This window comes from Lineus longissimus, chromosome 4 (assembly GCF_910592395.1).
Source record: "Lineus longissimus chromosome 4, tnLinLong1.2, whole genome shotgun sequence".
Lineage (NCBI taxonomy): Eukaryota > Metazoa > Nemertea > Pilidiophora > Heteronemertea > Lineidae > Lineus > Lineus longissimus.
This window is the reverse complement of record NC_088311.1, coordinates 15180375-15193815: the sequence shown is the minus strand read 5'-3', so window position 1 is coordinate 15193815 and position 13441 is coordinate 15180375. Positions and strand designations below refer to the sequence as shown.

At 43.3% G+C, this 13441-nt stretch overlaps 1 protein-coding gene across 4 annotated transcripts in view; it reads right to left on the bottom strand.

The window, feature by feature from the left end:
- Positions 1-13441, bottom strand: part of LOC135485978 (uncharacterized) — a 128584-nt gene that overhangs the window by 85963 nt on the left and 29180 nt on the right. For 3 of the 4 annotated variants that reach the window (XR_010446661.1, XM_064768416.1, XM_064768417.1), the window contains exons 3-5: positions 4936-5024; positions 3292-3362; positions 362-879 (exon numbers count right to left, since the gene is read on the bottom strand). Coding sequence is in view for 3 of the 4 variants with exons in the window: in XM_064768416.1 (XP_064624486.1) it covers positions 362-879; positions 3292-3362; positions 4936-5024 (678 nt within the window). In the remaining variant the exon portion in view is untranslated. Of the gene's footprint in view, positions 1-361; positions 880-3126; positions 3363-4935; positions 5025-13441 lie in introns of those variants that run through there. The other variant, XM_064768418.1, reaches the window with a different exon arrangement.

Here is a 13441-nt window from a genome sequence, read left to right as displayed (position 1 = left end):
GATGTTCAAAACAAATGTAGTTTTTTCTATATTTCAGCGTCCATCTGACCAAGAGGTATTTTGAATGTGATTGGTGAAGAAGTCGATTGCGAAAACACGTAACTTTATGCCCAACGAGGACCAAAGGAGGAAATTATAAGATCTGGATGACCATGACGAAGAACGTGTCCAAAGGCAATCATGCAAAGATATATGATAAATTATGCGAACATTCAGGAAGACGATGTAGTTCTTAGAATTGTCTCAGGGACGACATGAACTCCCAATTCTGCAAGGCTGGGCTGTGACACCATATACCTGTAAGTGAACTCGCAAAATTATGAGGCTGGGTGCAGAAGGGTTAAACTTGCTTTAAACTCACTTTCTTCTGATTTTTGCATTCTTCAGTGCAGATGCTGGGAGTGCAGATGCTGGGGGCTCAGATATGGCATCTTTCGTCAATGATCCTGTGATGTCCGTGCCTGACACAATGAGACCCTGGCTAGCGCTAGCAACAACTGCAGTGATGGAGATGGTACCAGCTGAAGTTTGCTTGATTACTTCTTCTTTTTGAGCACACAATTTGTTCTCAATCTGCACTGAGGGAGAACTATTTACTTCTCGTCCCCTATGTAGAGTACCCGTATTGGATCTTGCAGTATCTGATACAGAGCGCTCCTTCAAGTTTTGTGCCATTTGATTTACCGGTTCTGGGAAGACATCTGATACCACTGTCCCTCTCTGTAGTGACTCAACATTTTTTGAGCCTGTGTTCATTGGTGTTGGAAACTCCCCTGATCCAACTCCCCTGATTTGCAGCAACCGTTCAGTTTCTGAGAAAGTGGAAGATCGTGAGGATGATGCAAAGGAAGACATCTCATGCAGTGATGTTGCACTACCCTGAAAAGTATTTTATGAAAGTTCAACGTTGGGTGAGTCAAATGAAATGGCCAGGGCCATTGTGCTCACCTCCCTCACAGACATAATATTGTTTTTGATTTTATGCAGCTGGTGGCCAAACCAGGAATCGAACCGGACCGAAATTTAGTTGACAAGATTTCATAACATTTGGCTAAATTTTTACCAATAAAGTCAATAGCCCTAGTCGTTACCAAACGTGCCACCATCAGCCTATTTACGCTTTTTGACCTCTGTGACCTTGAAAAGGAGGTCAAATCAAAACATGCGTGACATGTCATGTATCGTCATTTCATGTACCTACAATAAAAATTAAGAAATTATCGAGCGCTTTTTACCTTTTTTAGTTTTGGCCTCCAGGTGGCCAAGCCGAGAATCAGATCGGATGGACATTTTCTGTCCGAGGTAACATGACTGACGTAGGGAATCATGTGTTCAAAATTTCAAGTTCATAGCTTTTTCGGTTAAGAAACATGCCATAGTTACACTCAAATGGGCAATTTACGCCTTTTGACCTATATGACTTTGAAAATTAGGTCAAATCAAAACCCCGACATTATGTGATGTATCCTTGCTAGGAGAACCTACCAAAATGTCATCGATAACAAGTCACTCATAATAGAGATATCACACTTTTTAGGGATGAATAGTCCGCATCCACCTCTCCAGGTCGCCCTCCGCAAAACTATCTCCTTCCGCGGACATCTCTGGTGCCTCTGGCTCCGCCAATATCGCCGAAATCGACAAAAAATCGCTAGCATCTTGGTCACTCGTCGCTTCCATCTTTATCTCTACATCTATGCTCTATGATAGCCTGCAGACCATGCTAACGGACATATACACGCATACACACAGCCTCAGGCCTCGTGCTTTTGACATCTGTCAAACAGCCGTGAGTCATGCGATCTTTCATTCATGAGTTTTCGTAGTAAATTCCATAGTAGTGACGTCACTCAATGATTGACAGCTAGGCGCCATGTTTCATTCATGCCTCGTTCTGATCACCCGATACGCGGGAAATGAAAACGAGGTCATACGAACTGGCTCGGCGGTTCCAGTTCGCTTTAAAGTCGGGTATAAAGTCATCAAAATAAACTTTAGTGGCCATAAACGTAATAGGTACACCATAAAGAACACATTTCCTGAAAATTTCATGACTTTTGGGTGTAAGATAAGGGAGTTGTTGTCTAAAATCACAGGGCCCCTGTTGTATTGGGAAGCCCTATCATTTCCTCCAAGTCAAATCCAACATGGCCGCCGACTGAGTGGTGGACGCTGGCACATTTTAGACAACAACTTGCTATTTAATCTACATACAAATGTCACGAAACGATCAGGAAATGTCCTGCTTATTTCGTTTATGACCATTAGATTTTACTTTGATGGCTTAAGTAGGTGTTTAAACCTGGTGGACGCTGTTTAGTATGACCCAATTTGTTTACATCACATGACTTTTCCGCCTATAAAACAAGGCAAAAGTCGTTGCAAAATTGTTCCGAATATTTGACAAGCATGCAAGAGCCACCAATTTCGTAAAATCGCTCCATTATCGCCTGGAGCGATTTTTGGGGCAAAATACTGTAGGGTGAATTTCGCCGGGGAATATTACGTGCGGACTTTGGACTTGATCCTTAGAAATGTGCAACCTATCGGTGATTTAGCGAACTTTGTCAGTCTGTGACCTTGAAAAGTAGGTCAAATCAAAAACCTGTATATGTGATGTATCCTTGCTAGGAGTACCTACCAAAAACATGTCATGAAAATCTCACCAAAATCACAGGTCCTATTGCATGTTTTATGTTTTTGCATTATGCCCCTTGGTGGCCAAACCACGAATGACTTTGGAATGAAATTTGGTGTGAATTGCCCCACGGCCCAAGGGTACATACATGAGTACCAAGTTCAGACCTCAAGCGGTTACGAAACGTGCCACTCTAACGCCGACGACGGACACAGCGGTGTTGTATAGACTCCCCTACGCTGAGCCAAAAATATTGGTGGGCTTCGGAGTGGGTAGAGTGAAATTCATACTTTCAAACCTAACAATTATTGTGTCTTATTGATATTGTTCATTGTTTCACTCTTCCACAAATTAATTTCTGAATCTGCATGGCTTGGAATGATTCCATATTCAAGTGATGTCACATCTTGACCCGCAATGTTTTGAGATTGCTAAATCACTCATCCAAAACCCTGAAATTTTTTCCGCAATGTGTGAATGATATTGACCTTTGCCCTCTTGAAGCTTTCAAATCAGTGCTGTGATTGGGGTACGTGCTGAGAAAACAGGAAATCGATGGAAACCGTCATGGGTTTGTGGAGGTCGATAGTGGTGACACAAACGCATGAGACTCAGGATGGTGCCGTCACGGCTAGGCTTGGAGTATACTTTACCGGAGGTTTTGTTGTGGTTCTGGTACTGACATCCTTGTCTGACCCAGGCCATGATAAAACACTGTCATCATCTAAAAAAAAAAGGCAAAGACTCATCAAACAAACTATTTTTTTCGCTATATTTTCAGGGAAATTTATCTCGACATCAAATTTCATGATTAAAAACAACGACAATTTGTTCTGGAATGTAATGATTTTATATCTATGTAGCCTCACTTAGAAAATGGTTTGCTGGTAGGTTGATCATAGGGCTATATTCTCACACTCTGTAAATCTCCTCTGTCTTGTTATCATGCACGTCAAGTTGTGCTACAGAGCTAAGGCCGAAAGTGAGAAGAGAAGCCCGGGAATGGGAAGATTCTTAACCATACTCTTCTCCACTGACCCCAAAGGCAAATTCTGTTGGAAGGGGATGTGATCAGGGAACAGGTATCATCATTAGCATTCACAGCAGAATGGAACCATCTGATACTTATTTCTTCTGGTTAATAAACCTAAACTGATGAAATCCTCTTGTACACAACCAGAAGAATAGTTTTCTAATTACTTTCTACGAGAGACACCTCTCTCTATCAGATGGCTGCGCCCTTCCCCAGCATTCCTTTTCAGAATCTATACCTTCAAATAACCACTGGCAGGGTTGGGGTCAATTTGCTGGAAGTATTGTCAAAAGCGAGCCAGTTTCCAGCCTCAGAATAAGGGGTTGAGTCGTCACCAATGTAAGACACTTTTTTTAATGCCCAAGGCATGTATAGAAAATTGTACACGCTATATTTTACAATAATTTCCTGTCCATCTTACTTGATGCAGTACACATTGGACGTTTTGGGGCTTATTCAATGCTACAGTTTCAAATTAAGGTGCTTCAACAGACCAAATTTGATCTGTTGAAGAGGGGTCTCATAGCATATTCCTTGGCGATCGCCCAAATTAGTCTCGGCCTCCACATCATTACCCTATTTTAGTGATACTACCAAACCTGTGACCAAATGGAAGCAGTTTCAACATATTAGGCAATGAGAAACTGTGGGGAGTTTAGCAGACGCATGAAGTGGCAACAATCTTTCCTCTTCCATTGCATAGCTGGCATCAAGTTAAACACAAATTTTCTTTGTTGCTTTCAAAAGTTCAGTTCATGCACAAAAAAACATTTGTATGGGAAAGCTTCACAGTTTTGAACCCCAAGAACTTCTTCGGGAGGTCGAAACATGTCTTGCAGTGAAGGGTATAATTCTCTCGGCGAGTTCAATTGCAACCTACATGTAGCAGTGAGAGGGTTGAGCACCCACTGTTATTTGTGAGGTAATTCAAAGAACACTAAATGGTGGAAAATCAGGGGAATCTTACCAAATGCATCAGGGCCTGTTCTGCAATTATCCTCACCCAGTAGTCAATAGTGTAGTGGGTACAAGAACATTTCATCAGATGTGGCTGGCTTCCTAAAGTAAGCTCAAACTCCAGCCATTAATGTTCTCGTCCGGCACTCGACAGTGTAGTTGGGTACTAGAACATTTCATCAGATGGGACTCGCCCCCTAAAGATAAGCTGCACCACCAGTCATAATTTTATTTAGAATAGACGACCCTCCAATGTATCAACCAATCATTTCATGCTTGTATTAGCCTCAACAAAAAAAAATTGTACCTGTTTCCGACCAGTAGTCACTGAAGTTATGAAAGCCATCTTGGTCTACATGTATTTTCTTTCCAGCAAGTATGTCCTCACCAGTGCGACTGAAAATAATGTGTAAGAGAATATTACATAAGAGAAGATATTTTCTTAATTGTACACATCACAGACTGCACATTGCCAGTTTAGGAGCAAGCCTTCTATGCTTAACCCTTTCGGGATGCTTGGTACACAAGGCGTATTATGTATTTCCCACACTATTATTGTATGATAAGCGTATTATGCCTTCAACACAGTGATACACAAAGTGTATGGTGCTGCCATTGCCCAATAGCTCATAAAACCAAAGCGAATGGTTCGACGAATCTATTCTGGCTGGTTTGCCGGGGTTTTCCCTGGGGACTTCGGTGCGAATTCCTTTCCTGACAGCACGTGGCAGCGGGGCAGCAATAACGGCGAAAAGACAGTTGTCTTCTTTTACGGCAGAGGAGCTGGCTGATGTGTTTATGAATGATTCCGGCAGTGGGGATGATGATATCGACTTAGGAGTTGCTTGGAGTACCTACCATAAAGATTTTAGCGAAAACGAGTCGCTAAAGCGAGATATCGCACTTTTGAGGTTTTAACTTTTGGCCCCCTGGTGGCCAAGTTGAGAATCAGATCGGACCAAAATTTGATGTCAGAGGTTATCTGATTAAGGGAGTAATGTGTACCAAATTTCAAGTTCAAAAATGGCAAGTGCTCACTCAAATTGAAAAGTGCTGTGTGACCAAAATTTGCATAGAGTTCATTGGGCAAGTTTATTGTCGTATTGATATGTATCACCCCACGCGAGGATGTCAGTCACTTGGCAATGTTTAGCTTTATGTATAAAATTACTGTCTTTTTTACACGTATTCAGATGCAGCAACCAAAAAAAATCAGGGGTGAAATTTCATGAAGTTTGCTCAAGTCATAATGAAAAGACAGCATATTAACCTTTTAAATAGGGAAAACATGCCTATTTGTTGATACCATGCCACTTAACCGAATTTCTATTCCATGTATTCGTTTCCTATCACTGCTATTATGGACGTAGAGGTGTAATAGTTGGTAATTGAACTCCTCCGCTAATTTAGATCAATTGACAACAAAACTTCCCCCGAGAGTCGAGATTGATACAGACTAACAGAGTATGTCTTGGCGGGCTTTAATTTTGGATTTCTGGAGCGATTATGGAGAAATTGCATTTTTTGTTGCTTCCATATAAGGGCGTGGTCACCATCATGAGGTAGATTGTCAAAAGTCAACAGGAGTTCTCATTAGCATATAGGGGGATTTCATGATTCAACAGTGCAGTATATACGGAAATAAAACCAAATTGCAAAACAAATATCTGTGTAAAAAATTGTTCAGGTACCTACTTATGCTATTTATTCTCCCATTTCATGTTAATTTCAGTTGCTTTATCATTCACTTTTAACCGAGAGAAACAACCTCTCTGATCGGTTGATGGCTTTACATGTGACCATGTGATCCACCATCTTCACCACATGCAAATATTTCTTAAGACCCACCAATACGTAACTTTATACTCGCCTCTTTGCACACAACAAGATAAGGGATCTACATGTATTGTGGCTTAGGCATTAAGCATACATGTACATGTAGACTACTCACTAATAGCCTATAGACTAATACTTTACGCCACCTTTAATTGGATCTTGTTGAACTCACTCCCGCGCTTGATCCAAGATGGATGCCACCCTAGTCTCGCGAGATCCATACCAAACGAGAAACGAGGGATAGAAACCAAATTTGCACAGTGACAAGCAATCCGTGGCTATTGAAATGATGAAAATAATCATTTTTATCAGCAATTTAATGACAATTATGTTATGTATTTTTGGTGGAATGGACAACGGCATCGTTGGAGAATGCTGAGGTCGCATAATTGAGTGAATGTGAAAAGGCTGAAACATGAGCGGAAAAGGAAGTTACGCTGTGAGCATGATCATTGCGAATGCAATGCTTAATGCATAGGCATGCCACACTACGAATTCCAATGCGACTTCAATGCAGATTGGCTAAAGCGACTTCGCTGATGCGTATTATAAAGAACTCTATTTGTTAAGGCGGTTTGAAAATGGTATAAACCGACTTGAGTGTGACACCCCGATGCGTATTAAAGTTTTAATGCGCAGCCAATTCGCATTAAAACACTAGTGTGACTACGGCATAATCTATTTTGGGAGAGATTGAGAACCTATTCGTGGTACAGCAGGTACCCCTTGGGGGGCCTGATGGGGTGAAAACGTTCTGGTTGAGGGGATATTCCGAGGGACCCGATAGGGGCATTGTTTATGGGTGCTAGACCAAGCTAGTCCTTGATTAAGAAGGGACCATGGTCTGTCTACAGTACCGGTCATTCACAACTTTCCAATTCCAAATTCGCCTGGATTCCTCACCCTTTTCTTACAAATTTCACACGAAAGCCAGACACTGCCTTTTAAGGCGCGCTATAGCGCGCACACACCATAGCGCACCTAAAATCAATCGGAGGCGCGCAAACAAGATCCCCCTTCACTAGATCCCCAATTGTAGTTTTTATGATACCCCAAGTGTCCTCTACGGATTTCCCCATCACCGAATCAAGGAGCTTCCGCTGCTTCAGGTCTTCTCTCATGTCTTTGAATTTCCCCTTATTGTACCTCCTAGGGGGTTCCCTTGACGCATTACCATCACCATCCCCCAGTGCTGTCGTGAACGTAAACTGAAGGCAGCAGTGGTCGCTCTCACCCAACCCTGCCGATGCACCACATTTTCGACCAAATCCTCACCCCTCGTAAGAATTACCATCACCATCCCCCAGTGCTGTCGTGAACATAAACTGAAGGCAGCAGTGGTTGCTCTCACCCAACCCTGCCGATGCACCACATTTTCGACCAAATCCTCACCCCTCGTAAGAACCAGATCAAGCAAGCTAGGAATTTGCCCCTGCCTAAATCTGGTAGGCTTGTCCACATGTTGGGTCAACTGGTTATCCAGGAAAAATTCCAGAAAGCGCGATGATGGACTGTTCTTGGCCCCGTGGCTGACCAGGTAAGCCCAATCCACTTGCCTCAAATTGAAATCCCCTACTATAATTAGATCCATTCCCTCTGGTGTGTTCTCCAATACCCATCCCATATGCCTGAGGAGAATGTCATTTTGCGCTGTATTGTTGCTGGGACTCCTATAAACACAGCCTACTCTACTCGTCCCCTCCTCCATAACAACATCTAACCAAATGGTATCATCATATCCCACAGGGAGGTTTACCCTACTTGCCTGTACTCCCTCCCTACAGTATAGTGCCACCCCTTGGCCAGGTTTATCAAGCACCACATTCAAAGCATACCCCCCCAATTGCAACGTCTACTCTCTGCACTGCTGATCTGGTGTTTTTGGTTTTTACCTCTGTCACCGCAATCAAGTCCAGTTTAGTGTCTGCACTTAGCTGCTCCAATTCTGCCATTTTATTGACCAACTGATCGGCATTTGTGTATAAACATGTGGGTTTAGATCTAGATTTTGTCTGGCTTTCCATCCCCCCCCCACCTGGGGGGGCCTCTCCGAAAGGGCAACTTTACTATCTTACACCCTCTGATAACCAAACCTTCCTCACCCGCTACCTCCCTTGTCTTGAGATTGTCTAACAATAATCTATGCTCCACCCTCTCCTCTCTGGATCTGTCTTGTACCCACGCCACCTTTGTCTCTGTTCCATCCTCTTTCATCAGTAGCAATCTACCTTTCTTTTCCCTTGCAGTCTCTAACATCAAATCCCTCATATCCCTGGTCCGTAGTATCAACTTGATTGGCCTATTTGATTTTCTCTCGCCTCCCCTATTCTAAACAATGTCCTAAACTGTATCTTGTCAAGCACACCCAGCACATCCAGACTTTTTAGCACTCAGGCCTTGTTACCTTTTTCCTTACTTCCCCATCTGCTGCAGTTCATTCTGGTATCCAGAAACCTATTACATTACATCTCCTGCGTTCCTCTAACCTCTGCTTCTCCTCTTGTTCCCTAAGTTTTCTTGTCAAAGTTTCCTCCGATACAGCCCCTTTCTTCTCCCAATTCTGGCTTGCTTCCCTCACCTTCTTCTCTCCTGTACATCCATTATAATGTCATCCATGGCATTGTCTATTCTGTCCTTCAAGGTATCCTCAAGTTTCCCTAACCTGTTTACTATAGCTTCATCCACAGCTACTCTCACCTCCTCTTTCAACTCCTTCCCTAACTTCTCCATGCTCCTACTATTCTGTGTGGTCATTTTCTCGAAAAGACCCCTCATACTCTCTATCAGTTCTGCACTGGTACTGCTGGATATGCCCCCACCTGCCGTGCTGTCATCACTGCTCCACTGTTGCTCACCTGGTTTGTCCTCCTCTCCATTCAGGCCACGCCCGACCCCCGAGTTTTCTTTCTTCCCTTTCTTACGTAGGTTTTCTCTTTCCCTCAGGATCCCTTTTTCGGCCAAATCTGGTGTTCCACTATTCTTTTTCCTTTTGTTCGTCCCCTCCTCCACTGACCTGGCTGACTCATTGAGGTCCTCGTTTAGACTTCGCGGGACCATGTTCATCCTGCTTCCCATCCCTGTTGGAGTCTCTGCTGCAGCAGCAAGTTTCGTTTCCCGCAGGAGGCCCTTTACCATCCTTACAGCTTGGTTGCGTTTCTCTCCTCCACTGCCCCTGCCACCACGGACACTGGCAATTGGGTTATCATCTCCGCTCATATTCGCAACTTACTCTTGAAGTTGGACCATCTTACTGAGGTTGTTACTTCGAACTCAACTCTAGCCTAACGTACAGTCTACAATACAATATCTGCAGGTATCAGTGTTGTCCTCAATAGTCCGAGCACAACAAGCTATCCCTGGACGGCTATTCAGCTCACAAATTACACAAAATTTGAGTTTTGTCACAGTCATTAGTCCACACATATAATTATCCTCTACATGAAGCTACTACATGTAGGCCCTGCCAGATTATAGCTGTAGAATATTTTTGCAAAGCCAGAGATCGACGATTGTATAAAGTGTACTCTCGTAGTACAGGAAATAGGCCAAGCTGAGCAATCCGATTACACACAGTGCAGTACATTACACTGTGTATCAACATACATGAACACTTTCACAAAATGTCCAACACTAAAAACGGCACTGTTTACGGGCTGATTTCATATTCCCTGAGGTAGAGACTGAGCGTGAAAGTACCACAACATCTTATTTTATGAGGTAGATCTGACCAACTGGGCCTCCTATGTTCTTTTGGGCCAAAATGTTCGTGTTTATGTGGTACGGCATGCACTACGAGTCGACATCAACGGCGCCATCTTACTGGACTCGTAGGCGTGTGGGTGACCAAGACGCCAAATCCAGTTCATTGTTGAGAATCCAGAACGCCCAGGTTGGTAGCTTTATTGTTGTGTACAATTAAACGAGTTTAATACTGAAAATTGCCCACCAACAGCAAATCTAATGTGTTGCTATTGATTCACGGGGTGCAAACCAAATACTAGCACAGCCACGCTCAACTACAACGGCGTGAACATCCGGATACTTCGTGTAGCTAAATTCCTCATGCCTGCACTTTTCATTGGGCCTTCCCGTTATTGATCTTACCACCTTGGAATTACACAATCATTTCTGGAGTGATTTCCTTTTCCCACTTCCTTGGACATGGCACTTCATACTATTGGTAGCCGGTATTCCTGTATTGCTCATGACTGATTCACCTTTCAGGGTTGACAAGGGACAGTCGGCATTAGCAACGGAGATACTTACATTTAGGCCCCAATGTTCATTCTTTGAGGAAAAGCATACAAAACCTACTTTAAGAAGTAATTTGGATAGGTGGATACAGTTTGGCAATGGAAAAATTGTAAATTGTAAATTTGCGTATGCATCTTCAAGTGATAATTTCAAATGAGAGGTCAGATGATCCAAAATAATTTGATATTATGAGAATGATAAATCTCTGATGACTGTATTGATTACATGTTCATGTATTGTACTAAATGGATTGTTGGATTAAGATTAATAAAGTTATGTTAACTTATTGATAGTATTCAGAATAAAATCTTTCTTTTCTTTTCTGTCCACAAACTTGGTATGCATTGAAAGCAAAGATCGTCGCACATCATCATGTCCAGCACCCCCTACTAGGAATGTTGGAGAGCGCCAACGGCATACAAATAGGGGTTTCACACTGCTACGGCCAAAACAGTTTCCCATTCTTTTGTAGGATGCAGTATGCCAGATCTTAAATTAGCCGCCTTTGTTTACTTTTAATTATCTTTGGCTAGCGCAGACGCAACAGTATCTGTTTACCTAAGTAGCTTGGGGGAGTATCTAGGCCACTTCCTCGCTAGATCTGCAACACTGAACACACTAGAAGTCAACTCCGTTTTAAGTGCCAATTTACAGTACTATAATGCTCCAATTAGATGTAATGGTACGGATTCATATGGGCCAAATGTATCGGTAAGCGATCTATACACTTTCTTAGCATTTCTGTTCGGTATTAAGCAGACACTGTCACTGACACTTGCTACGTCATCGCATATCATTTCATGAATAATTAACGAAAATCAATTCAATCTCACCCCCATACACTCTATCAACTTCAAAATGTACATCACGGCATGCAGGAGGAAGACGCGGAAAACCCGGGAAACGAGACTAGATTTAGCGCCTGCGCACCGGGTTCGGCGAGCAGACGAGATTTCTATTCTACTACTACGCAGATCGTCTAAATTTATCATTCAGATTACGGTTTGTTATTGACCTACCTCTGCCACCATTCGTTTACTCCCTTCTACTTTTATCTTGGGAACAATGACGCCTTCGGGCAGCCAATCCCAATTTAAGAACGTCTCTTCTTCGACGGATCTGCCCGGTTCCGCCATTGTTCTAAATCACGCTGCCGAAGTCAGAATGAAAAATTGTATTCCATTGGTCGTTTCCAGTGACGTGTGCACATTTGAACCAATGACAGACCAGGTACCTCAATGCATTGGGGGATGCTTATATCTGTTTACTGTACACATATCCACGTGTGAGCGTGTGGATGACGAAATAACAAGGCGCGCTTTTTCCTTATGTATTTCTATTGGCAGGCGCGCTATTGTTTGCGCGCCTCCGATTGATTTTGGTGCGCTATGGTGTGCGCGCGCTATAGCGCGCCTTAAAAGGCAGTGTCTGATTAAGGCTGTAATCAGGACTTTGTTGCCCAAGTGGGATGACCCAAGATTGATAGCATCAGGTGCAATCGCTGTATTATTAGGCCTGCATGTAGTGTGAAGACAATGTAGTCTCAAGCAATGCGCTTCCAAGTCACTGGCAATGTTGGACTATATTCCTAGCATCTTTCGTGAACTTGTGCCGTAATGGGCTTCATATTTCTGCTACTGTCCTATTAAGGACTGTTTTGGTGCGTTCATAATTCCCTATCGGGGAAGTTTGTGTGTTTGGCACTGTTTGCTCTTGGATTTGCGTCGTGCGAGACTATGTTTATTGATGCTGGTTTTGGGGGCGTATCTACTGAGCCTTTATGGCGTCCCAATTTGTGTATAGTGTCTTTTAAAGTTGATTAGACACGTTTCTTGGTATAATATGTTTAAGCCAGACCTTTATTAGATATTCATATGTCTGTTTATGTAAACTAAGTCAGCTGTTCATGGTTTTGATGGTTATGCTAGCATACCTGGTTGCTACGCTATTGCCCTGCCCTCTTTTATTGATTCATGGAACTAATGGGGTAGACTCATGTGCTGAGTCTGTCTCTGTTGCATGAGGTGGGAAGATAATTGTATTGCAGTTTGTTATTAGTATGAACAAATCCTTATGGTGTTTGTTACTTATATTTGCAGTCAATCGTAGTCATAGGACTTAGCCTGTATTCGAGATTCAAAAAAATCTTGGCTGGGATGAAGAAATAGACGGACCCGAACTTGAGAGATGGCAAGTGTGGCTACAAGACCTACCCAAGCTAGAGAAGCATGTCGTTCCCAGATGCGTAAGGCCTGGGAACCTTGGGGTCATTCGCTCAAGTCAGGTGCACCACTTTGCTGATGCAGTGAGGCCGGTTACGGGACTGCCTCTTACCTCAGGCTCGAGGATACAAATGGCAATGTGTCCTGCACTCTGTCGCTAGGCAAGGCCAGGGTAGTAGCCCCATTAAAGAAGACCACCATACCGAGATTAGAGCTGACGGCAGCTACTGCAGCAGTTAAGATGAATCATCTCATCATGAAGGAGTTGGACTACCCAGTCGATAACACCTTCTTCTGGACAGACAGCACTGCAGTCCTGAGATACATCAGAAATGAGACAAGCAGGTACAAGACGTTTGTGGCGAACAGGGTTGCCGCAATCCGTGAGGGTTCTGTCAGTCATCAATGGAACTACGTACCAACTGGAGACAATCCTGCGGATGATGCTTCACGCGGGCTGGCAGTGGATCAGTTTCTGAAGAGCGAGCGATGGATTCAAGG